We start from the raw sequence: 12,201 nt of genomic DNA, 5'->3' as shown, positions 1-12,201 counted from the left end.
TTTATAAAATTGCTCATGAATTTTATTAAGAACTCTGGGACAAAACCTTTTTTAAAATCTAAAGAAATTTCGAATGTTTCTTTTTCTAGAAAAATGCTCTAATTACCATAGGTTTACAAATCTGTCACAAAATCTCTTCGTTCCATTATTTAAAGAAAGCATTGTGCCTAAGTGAACAAAATATTAACTTATAAAAACCTGATGAAAACTTGCTTGGTAATTATATAGACTTCAACTAACTGCGTCTGAAACAGTTTATCAATAAGTCATTAATTAATTATTGTTGTATTTAATCTTTTATGTAGGGAACTATCAACAAAACATCACAGTGATCAAAACCAAGTATCATTCTCCAAAGTTTGCTGAAAGTATGACTCTTTGAGCATTCAACAAACTCATAGCATAATGCAAGCAAATAAAGTTTCCTTAATCGACGTAACTAAAGTTTCCTGCACCAAAAAAAATGTAGGGTCAAAAATGCTTAAATGCTTTGTTTATGACTTCGGTAAAAATAATAAAATATGATTTTGTAATATGCATAAAATTAAGCAAAAGTGATAAAATTTATTGTTTTATCATGATGCCTTAGAGCATGGTTAATAAATAATTTGTTCGGTAAGATTTACTTTTCAGTTTGGAATTTCTTACTAAATGTGCGGTAATGAAAACTTTTGTTTTAAAAACCAGAATTTCCAGTAAACAGCTACCATGCGAATGAAAAAACTACCAAGTTAATGCTTTAAATAACGTATATTTTGGTTTTATTAAGCAGAACTATGGATTTTTACCGAGAAAATTCATTACTTTACAGACAGAACGCTAACTACATCAGATTTTCGTATAAATGCACGTTATAAAAGTTTCCCAAATGCACGTAGCTAAAGTTTCCTAAATATATGTAAATTACGTTTCATTTACCGTTGATACTTGGATATTAATCAGATAAGAAAGGTGCAGTGCTTTTTATTTAGTTCTTGAAGCATTGTTTCTAAAAATATTTTTTCCATCTTAATTGCTTAAATATTTTGGAGCATATACACAGTTTAGTTAACTTATATACAGCTTAATTAAACTTACATTTAATCAGATATACAAATTTTTTGTAAATTCATTAAAAAATATTTTCTAATAAAAGTAATAGTTCCATTAGGAGAAATTAGCATGTTAGAACGAAAAACAGAAAACAATGTTTGTTATATACAGCTTACACAGTTTAATTAACTTATATACAGCTTAATTAAACTTATATTTAATTAGATATACAATTTTTTTTTTAAATTCATTAAAAAATATTATCTAATGAAACTAATAGTTGTATTAGGAGAAATTAGTATCTTAGAATGAAAAAACGGAACACAATGTTTGTTTTTTCAGCAATTGACTTATTTAAGGAAAATAATTTTTAATTAAGTGTTTTATACTAATTTTTAATTCGAGAAAAACATGTTAACAGAACCTAGATAAAATAAAGAACAATTTGGGTAATATTTTATTTCAAAAATGTAATTATTTGCTTAATTCTTTCTTAATCATTTGACAGGCCAGATAGTTTTATCTAGTTCATTTTTTGGATACCGTGATTTATCTAGTTCATTTTTGGTACACCTGAACAATTATTTGGGGATTAAATTTGCGGAAAACAAAGAAACTTAGAGCAATCAAAAAGCAATTTAAAATCTCATCAGTTTATTAATGGTTTTTATTTAGGTCTATAGAGTGTTATCATTAAATAAAACGCTGATGGTCAATTTTGGCTTTTTGTTATTAGCTAAAACTGTTAATTTTATTTTGTAATTAGAAAAATTTTGAAACGATTAGAATGGTTCTAATTTGGAAAAAAATCGATATGATTTATAAATTGGGCCAATTTGATATTCGTTATTAAGTATATATGATTTCCTTTATTTTGATGAACAATTGATATCTAAAATTACAGGATGTGCCGCAAAGACCCGCCGTAATATATAATCCTAGAATCGTTTAAAATATGAATAAAAAAGAGTATGCTTATTGGGTGTCACAAAATAGAATTAAAGTGAATAATCATCACAATTACTTGTATGTGTATGGAACATCAAAAAACCTGTCTGATTGCATACTAAAATTTGGCGATTTTACGAACTTCTTCATTTTTAACTTCTTTCCGTTTCCTCCGTAGTCAAGCAAATGTTTCCCTTAATCACACAAATTTCCTTCCCCATAGGGGCAAGTTTCTTTCCACAATCAAACATGGTTAGCTTTATTAAACTCTGAAGTGTAGTTCGATGAAATCAATGAAGTTAATTTTGAGGTTTACAAAAGTCGTTATAAAGAAAGTATCTAAAAATAATAATTTAGTACTGCGCTCTTCGAAATTATAATGAGAAAATAATATATATGGTGTTCCGTAAAGACCACCTTTGATAAGCACTTTTAGAATCCTTATTTAAAAAGAAGACAAAAAATTTAGCCTTCGTTACAAATTAATAATTAAAGGGCAAAAACTCTTCCAAAATTGAATCACTATTGAAGAAGGTAGAGTGGAAAAAACACCTGTTTTGTTGAAGGCGACAGGGATAAATCGAAAGACGATTATCAGTAGAACCTACAGATTTTTATTAGCATTCAAACAGTTTTTTGGTGTTATGCTTATTTTTCTTCCTCAACTGTGATTTGTCAAACTTCGATTGCGACTTGAAAAGATTTTCCCCACGCTTATGTGCTAATTTCTGTCTTCCTATAATTATTCAGTTTTGACTTAATTTTAAAAAAATTAAACATTTGTATTTGGAGTGGTATTTGCATAACACAAAAAACATAAATTCTGTAATTTTGTACTGATTTTTCAAAAAAAAAAATAATTTAACAAAGAATTTTAATCATGAAAAAGTATTTTAATCTAGGAAGCAATATTTTAAGTTGAATATACCCCCAAACGAAAAATAAGTAAGTATAGTTTATTAAAACAAATTAATAAATCGATGAAACTTATATAATCTCAAAATTAATTATCGTTTAAGTTTTTATCCTAAAATTGTACAAATTCATACGGATTATTCAAAAGGGTATATTTCTATAAATTAAGTTACAGTAATTTAGAAAAAAAAATTAATTTTTTTTTCCAAATAATATATATTTTTAATTTGTAAATACATTTTGAACTTTTATAAAAACTTAAATTTCTAAAAACAATATAGACAATTCTGAATTCCTCTTTGGAGCATTGTCCTTAATAAAATTATTTTTCTTCTTCAAAAAGCCCTTTTAGGAAATAAAGATACAAAATAAGATAATTAAATTAATCATAAGAATATCCTTCTTAAATAGTTGAATATTTTCTGAATTTTTTTTTTAGATTTAATAAAAATGAATTCTTGAACAGAATTTTAAGGAAGTAAGACAAATAAATGATATTAGTGATTTTTATTAGTTTAATTCAAGCGTTGTCCTCATTCTACGTTATCTTTTCCTTTTTCCCCCTACTCGTACTTTTTTTTTTATGAAAAAGATTTCAATAATTGATTACAATTGTGTCATACGCTATTTTTTCCATAACAAATGACTTTTTTACAAGATGTTGTTCTTTATTTTTATTTTACACTCTTTTTTTACTTTGGTTTCAAATTCAAATAATTTAAATTAGTATTTTTTCTGATTCTTGAGTTAATATCATCAAGATTTCTTTCCGTATGCGTAATAGCTAAAGAATTATGAAATATTATTACTAAAGTAAAATTTATTTTTCTTTCAACATGAATGAGAAAAACGAAATAGCTAAAAATGTTAATAATAAAACTGGAACAATGTATTAATTTTTAAGATAAAGCATGCAATTGTGTACGGAATTTCTCTCAGAATATTTAAATGACAAATTTATTTAGATTTAAAATTCAAATTTCATGTCTCAAGATTTTTCCCTTGAGAAAACTTCATTTAAAATATTCCTGATGTGCGTTTGTAGAAAATGGAAATTTAGCTCAAAAGGACAGCAAACATTTTCAAAGCAAACTCAATTCATAAATTTTCATTATGATTAGATACATTTTAGCTTGAGAATGGTATATTTACCGGCTTAAATAACATTAATAAAATGTAGCTTTTAAATTAAGCAGGTAGTGAAAAGAAACATTGTTACCATGCATATCTAAAGACTAAGATTCCCCATAAAACTCATGAGAGTTTCATAAAAATAATGATTTACTTCTGATGATACTTTTTCTGATGATACGTTTTCTGAGATACTTTTGATGATACTACTGATGAGATACATTTGATAAGATAATTTAACAATTTTAGAATGTTTGCTGTTCTTTTAAGCAAAGTTTCTATTCTCTGCAAACCAACACCAAATTCAATATATAAATTTTCATCATAATTAAATAAATCTTAGAGTGACAATCATTCACTTTCAGACGCAAATAAAAATAATAAAACCTAGCTTTAAGCTTAAAGACGAAGTGAAAAGGAACATTATAACATAATACTGAGTTCCACCGTAAAACTCATGAAAGTTTCATACAAATATAGTGAAAGTTTTGCACTTTTGTAAAAAAAAAATGAAACAAGGAGCAATGATAAGAAAAATAAAGTAATTTTAGAGGAAAAGTTTGGTCGACAGCAACATTCCTTTAAATCGTCACATCTGGGAGACAAATTCTTATCATTTGCCTAATGAGATTGAGTCCTGTTAACCCTTCGTAACTCAACAACTCTGATTTAAGAAATATTTACGCGGATGTTCGAATACATCATATTAAGCGTGTAAAAAATAATGAAAAAATTAAGTCTTTAAAATTAAAAATTTATTGATAAAAAGCATTTGTTGAACATCTCCAATATCGTGAAATAAAGCACAAAAATTCCAATATATTTAAAACTTCATGTGAAAAATTTTGAAATTGTTGTTTTTATGGTCATAAGGTCTCACACCACATTTTTCAATCCCTCCTTAGCCAAATATACAATCAAGGGGATTGTTGTAAAAAAATTGTATATCCTGCAATTATGTCGTGGAACAATTCTTGCTAAACGCATTATAATATTGGCAGCTGCACCAAGACTTGGGTCCCCCGAGTTTGCAATATTTTCTTTACATGAATTTAGTTCGATTTTATAGGTAAATTCACCTCATTATAGGACTGAATTTTCATGTATGTTGCAGATATGTAACGCCGTGATAGAAAGGGTTAATACAGATCTCAATTAGCTCATTCAAGACGTGGGTGATTATAGACTAGTTAACAAAACCTTTGATATAAAAAAATAAAGAAACAGAGAAAGCTGACCGATTAATATGACCGAGTCATATCACCAAAACGAGAATAACTCAACATTGTTCAAAATTTTTCCAGTAATTTTATTCTTTTTTTGGCAGTATTTTATAGTTATAATGGTAAAAGTCTTAAGTGAATTTTTGGAATGAGTTTTGTGTATGACAGTGCAAATAGTAGTTTGGCTCTTTTATAACATGTTATTTTTACCTTACTATTATAACATTCATACTGCAATATTATAGCATGGACAGTCTTATTAGGAAATGCATATAATATATGGTGAAAATAAGTTTAATCGCACCTGCTGAAATGTTACATCGCTGTTGAGTTGATATACCACCAAAATGAATTATTGTCCAAACATGAGAAGTTTATTTTTTAAAGGTTAATTTTTTATTCTATTTAAGTTTATTTTTTAAAATTTTTAAAATTTTCATATAATGTGATAAAACACATTTCTTCTTCATAAAATCTAAATAGTCGTCTTCTTTTAAATCTATCTGTGTATTAAAAGGCAAACAAAACTATCATTCTCGAAAATTTAACACGGCATGCCAAATTCTCCTTCTGTATTAAAAACATTTTAAATTAGGTTCATAAATATTTAATCGAAGTTTACTCGCTTTTGGAATCTAAATCGCATTTTTTCTTGCATACAAAAACCATTACTTTAGATAAAACAAAGTAAAAAAAATACATATGGATGCGCATGATTTTGTTTTGTTTAACATTACGAAATACGAGTCCATTATATTTCTCTTAGTAAAACAAAAAATAAATCAATGCATATCTTAATCGAATGTTCGAGGGGGAAACAAAATGCTATTGAAAAATGAAATAAAATATCAACTAGAAATAAAACGATAATAATTTTTAATGTAACATTTTTCTTATAGTTCTTTCAACAGAGCAAATACTTAATAATTCCAAGTACATTTACAGCTTTCATTTTCTTTCTGTGAATTTTCAAGTTAAATGTTACTAAAGTAACACTCCTTCGGGTTATTTGCTTAAACGATTTTTTGTTTTACTTACTTATTATTTTTACAAGATTTAGTATAATTATGTCCTTTGTATGCTTTATTTATAATTTAACTCAATTTAGTTAGAGCATTTTTGAAAAAAATTTCGAATACAATTTATTTATATAATTGACTTTCTTCAGATAAAAAATTGAGATTGTAAGATTCTTGAAATTTTCATTAAAGTCATGAATCTAAAATGCACTAAAGCGTTCCTTAATCTAATTACACAAATTGCATTCATTGGTAAAGGGAGCATTAAAAATTCACCTAAAAAATTTAAATCTTTACAAAATTTTTATTTTTTTAAATCGCAGTCTTTAGTAAAACTGTGCACTTTATAAGCATTAAAAATGAGATACAATTTCAGAACAATTGATTCAAAGTTGAACAGAAAAATTGATAAACTGGTGCAATTTTAAAATTACACCAGTTGCCATCTTAATTTAGACTGAATCATGTTTTTGTTCAAGTTGAGCACTAGTGACGTATAATTACATTTAAGCAAAGTAACATGAATGAACTTAACTCCATATCTACTCCACTCTAAGTACTAATATTACATTTGAAATTTACATTTCCGTTATAAATTTGGAAAATTACTAGATTATAATATTGAAAGTTGAAGCATATTGAAATTTGATACTGGGTGCATTGTAAAAAATCCCTATCAAGTTAAGACATAAAATACCAGCACATTGGGTGCATCATTCTTAAAATCCATTTTGCCGTAAAATCCATTTCACCTTAAAATCCATTTTACCTTAAAATCTATTTTTACCGTAAAATATTACTTCGTAATTTTTTGCAATAATAATTATTCAATTTGAGTGATTTCGTGATTTTATGGCAGTTATTACTTCAATATTTATGGTATATCAGATTTTTTGTCCCGTGAAATATTCCGGTAAAAATGGATTTTACGATAAAAATTACCTGTACCCTGTATGCCGTTACTTTTAACCGCAGTTTAATCCTGAACTTTTTACAATGTATAGCATGGTTCCTAATATAATGACTCAGTGAGCTCCATAAATTGTAACAGAGTAACTAAATAAATTTATTTTAGTAAATCATCTTTTTTTTTTTTCAATTCTAAGTTAGTCTAAATTGTTCGACTTTACTTATGTTCATAAGTTACTCTTTAAGCATAGCTTCCGAGACATTCTGTTGACAATAAAAATACTTTTCCAAAAAACAAATTTATAATCTTCTGTAAAAATATTAAGACATATATGTTTCTTCCCAACCTAATTAAAACAATTAATATGCATCCTATGCCAATTTTTATGCAAACGACCATATGTGATTTACATTCACAAAAGCGTTTTCAAGTAGGTTTTAAACTGATAGCAATCGATGAATTTAAAATTTAAGAATTGTTTGAATTTCATTAAAGAAAAATCTACATTTCAGTTTCACAGATCATATTATAGTATTCTATATCGAAATTTCATAATGATATCTAAAAATTTGTAAGCCCTTAAAAGCATGATCAAAATAAAATAAACTCAGGTTATTATTATTTTTACAGATCTAGACATATTTATTATTTTATAATTAGATATATTTTTTATCATTTTCCAACTACCTACTTTACGCAGTATTAATAAATGAAACAGTTTAACAATATAAGTTATGGGCAAAACTTATTTGAAATTTTACTTTCATTTATTTAAACGAATTTATAATGCCTGTTTTAGTTAGAAATATTTTTCATCATTTGTTCACAATATATTTTGAAAATTTTAAATTACGTGTCCTTGCTTATCGCATATTTAGAATAAAATTACGAATGTAAAACGTAAAAAGTAAGCTTTCATTTTATTTATTTTGCTGAAATTTGAGAAAAAGATCTATATCTTTATATAGTTAAATTTAGTAATAAATTTATTAAAATATAAAGCGAAAGAATATTAACTTTCAGATTTTTTTTTATATATTTTTATATATATTCTAATTTTTTATATAATATAATAGCTTTTCTTTTTGTTTTTACGTATTCTTTACAGTTACCTACAGTGGACCTCAAGTTTCCATCCATATTCAATAGCACTCCCAGGAATCAATGGATTTTCAGCTCTACAAGAAAGATGTTTTCCATTATCGTCACTAGATGGCGTCATGGTTATTATACTTGTTGTAACATTGCCGTCAACAGATATATTGTCCTTTAGAGCTTTCAACTTTGATGTCCCTTTCCACCAGGTAATTACGGCAGGCGGTCTTGATCCAGTAGCTCTACAAACTAATTCTACTGTCTTGTGAGCTGACAAAGGTTGTCTGTCCCCTTCTATCATAACATCTAATGGTCTAACTGCAAAGAGACAAGCAATGCTTATTAGTTACACGTACCTACGTACGATACAATATAATTAGCATTAGCTTTATTAATCAGATATTAAATTTTTAATACATTTTTTCAATATTCGTTGTTTGGCAAATAATTATGTTAATAGATATTTCATAGTGAATTGTGTTATTAACTTAAAGTAAATGAATAACATTCAAATTTTACTATTTGCAAAATTTTTGAAAGACGGAAACTTCCATAAGCGAGGACAAATTGTGAAAAAATGCTTGCGTAGAAATAGGTAATGATGTATTATTTAAAGGAAAATTACAGGCTCCAATTCCTTCTTTTTTTTAAAAAAAAATTAATTTGGAGGTTTTACTTCCTCGTCCTTCCACCCTTCGTCGTCTTTACACCCTATTATTGTAATAACTACTTATTTAAAATTTCAGTTTGTTTTTCCTTAAAAGTCGATATCTTTTAAAACAAGAGGAAAAAATGCTGATGCATTACATGTATATAGTAATTGTATGAAAAACATTTTGTTAATGTGTTGATCATGAGAAAATTAACTTATACCTGGATTTTTAAACTAATCAACTACGCATAATCAATTTGGGAACACAAAATGTTTGGCACAATACGAATAAATAAATAAGAAGACATTTTACTCACTAACGATATTAATTAATTTTTTAACATATTATAAAGTTTCAATATAGATATTAAGATTTTGATAAGGCAAAATCTAATTTACTGCTATCTTTGTTTCTCTTCAGTTTCAGCATTAATAACTTACAAAATCAAGAGATCGAATGAGATAGCTAATTTTTTTCCCACAACAATAGCATATCGTTATTTAAAACAAAAGGAGTGAGGGAAAAAAATAAACTGAAAAACCTACTTGAACTTGTAAAAAAAAATTTAAAAAATTGGATTTTCAAAGCGAAAGAAAAAAAAATCTTACGTTATATTTATAGATAACAATCGCCTTTTAAGAAAGTAAAATTTTACCTAGGCACTTGCATTTTTCTGGGCTGCAGAGTAACTTGCATGGATGGTTCTTGTTGGGCAAAACAAAATTGTTAAGCAAAAAATTAAAAAAGGAAATATTTGCTAAAAAAAGTATTTCAAATTGTATAATATTTTAGGCACGTGAAAATTAAAATTGTTTTGCTAATAAATAAAAGTGACCATTTCAGTACGTCCAGCTAAATTTCCGCAGACTGCAGAATTACTAGCATTTTTTTTTCTTTTTTACAGAAGGTTTGAGAGCTATTATTTTTTTAATTAATTTTAGAATGTTAATATTTTTTTATTGCAATGTACTCCCTGTCGAAGTTCATAAAAATCACTGTATTTTAAAAAATCAATGTCTAACTAAACGCAGCAAAACAAAACAAAGAAGGCCTAAATAGCGGAAGGCTTTTGAGTTTTTTATTACATATGTTAAAATTTTGGAAATGGCAAATCAGTTTATTTTAATCTTAAATGTTCCATTTTAACTGATATCTACTTACGTAAACATCTGCAAAGAGACAAAAATTTATCTTAAATCTTTTCGTTCTTATAAACTATAAAAAGTTCTGAATCAAATTACGGTAAAAAGTACCACCACTTTAGAGCCAGTGTTTTTTTTTTTTTTTTGTCTTAAAATCCATTGTTACTTTGGTGGTGTTGATCGCCATTACTAATATTTTAGTGGTGGTTGAGCTATCATCATTGACTTTTGGCCGTTACATATACGTCTTAATTTGGATGTAATATGAAATGATAATTGTCTCAGAGAAATAAATAAAATCGTTTAAAAAAAATTGATTTATTAAATATTGAAAATGCCCATAATTTAAAAATAATAAAGAAAATAAATATCTTAAAGGGTTCAAGATAAAACACTCTCTTACATCGCGATTTTAGTTAGCATGAATTTAGTTAAGAGAGTGATATTCAACGGTTGGGACAGAGGGAGGCCCGAAAGGATCCCCCCCCCCAGTCACCACACATTTGAAATTGAAAGTGAATGAATTTGTTCCCAAAGAACAACTAGGTGCACGGGAAACAGATCTAAGGTTGCCAAATTATCGAAAGATAACATAGCCAAAATAGAGCCAACCCCCATAATCAATATTAGGTTTGAAAATACTTTGGCAATCGCGAATCGCCAAAATGACTGTGAGAATTATTATAACCATGTAACTGAAACATATTTGTGGTAAGAAATTAATAATAAAGAGTTATAAATAGATTTGTTTCGATTAGGTGAGACAGTGAATTAATGAGTCTAAATTAGTATTGAAATTGAAAGTTAGCCATTACATTCATCGATAAGAAAGGAATAAAATATTTTATGCTCGCTATTTATAAAAATTAACTAATTGGTTTAGTTTATTTAAAATTAGATTAGGGATGATTAGAAAAATAAGTTTAAGTAATTAAAGAAACCTTAAAAGTTAGGAAATATGTAATGTCCATTGTGCCATCACAGTTACCGGAGCATTGCTGAACAAAAATACCTGATATACTGTGAATTTTACATTAATAATTACAGTATAATCACAGAATTTCTCTAATTAAATAAATATAACTGTAAAAATTGCGGTATAATAATTTACAGTAAATATGGATTTTGCACTCAAAGTGCTGGCAGTTAATATAATAATTTGATCCGGAATTTTTTTCAGTGTAGTAATTGAGTAAGGCATACAGTTAAATTTATACTTATGTCATAATTTTCTGTAAAATATCGTAATATAAAATGTGATTCTAAAGCTATCATTGGGATTGAACTGTATAACAAGCTTCAAAGCTATCGTCAATAATAAGTTTCATCTTCCGTAAAATAATAATTTTTATTTTCATTTATTATATTTTATTACCAACATAAAGCCATCTACCCTAATAGTAGGGAATTAAAGCTAATTACTTAAATTGGAATTGCATTTATAAATTGATTTATAAGTAAAATCAGTATTTCCTAGATATTTTTTAAAACGTCTAAGAACGTGCCCCATCATTTATAATATCTCATATTTTATTTTATTTTATAACCGTCGTTGAACAGCCGACCAAATTTTTTATGGGTTTACGACTGCTAATGTTCAACTCCTTAGCCTTGTAATTTTGAACCCAATCCAGAAGACAAGGGATTTTCTGGATCGGGCATTGGGGGAAATTTTCCTTCCTGGAGGATTTTTTGATGGAGCTAACCCACATTTGCGTTACATGGAAAGAAAGATCACGACAACCTCCCACGTTTAGCCTGAAGGCAAGGGGACTCTAACCCATGATCCGTCTACCGCAGAGGACATTTCACGTCAGTACTGTGATCGGTGCAAGCCGGATGCGGAATTCGTATCGACAAGGATTCGAACCGTGTTCGCCTCATTGGAAGACAAACGTTCTATCCCCTGATCCATCGCGGCTCAATATCTCATATTTGTATCAGTCTAATATTATTTAATAAAATGCGTAATTTTAAATTAAAAATACAAAAAAATATGCAAAAGCATTAAATAAGTACGCATTACAGGCATTCATTTCTCACATTAAATATACACGCCATATATAAAACTCAGACATTTTGAGAATTCCCTTAATCATAAATGTTCGATCCATTTTAGTCTGGATTTCTAAT

General features: G+C 27.2%; 1 protein-coding gene across 1 annotated transcript in view; it reads right to left on the bottom strand.

Annotated features, from left to right (window-relative positions):
* The window catches only part of LOC107447219 (neural cell adhesion molecule 1-A), a 287,676-nt gene that overhangs the window by 24,407 nt on the left and 251,068 nt on the right, over window positions 1-12,201 (bottom strand). The window contains exon 5 of the mRNA XM_043045385.3: window positions 8,295-8,591. Within this exon, the coding sequence (XP_042901319.2) occupies window positions 8,295-8,591 (297 nt within the window). The remainder of the gene's footprint in view (window positions 1-8,294; window positions 8,592-12,201) is intronic.

Source organism: Parasteatoda tepidariorum, chromosome 8, assembly GCF_982258835.1.
Source record: "Parasteatoda tepidariorum strain Cologne lab strain chromosome 8, Ptep-v5.0, whole genome shotgun sequence".
Taxonomy (NCBI): domain Eukaryota; kingdom Metazoa; phylum Arthropoda; class Arachnida; order Araneae; family Theridiidae; genus Parasteatoda; species Parasteatoda tepidariorum.
The sequence above is the reverse complement of the archived record's forward strand: the minus strand, read 5'-3'. Positions and strand labels throughout refer to the sequence as shown.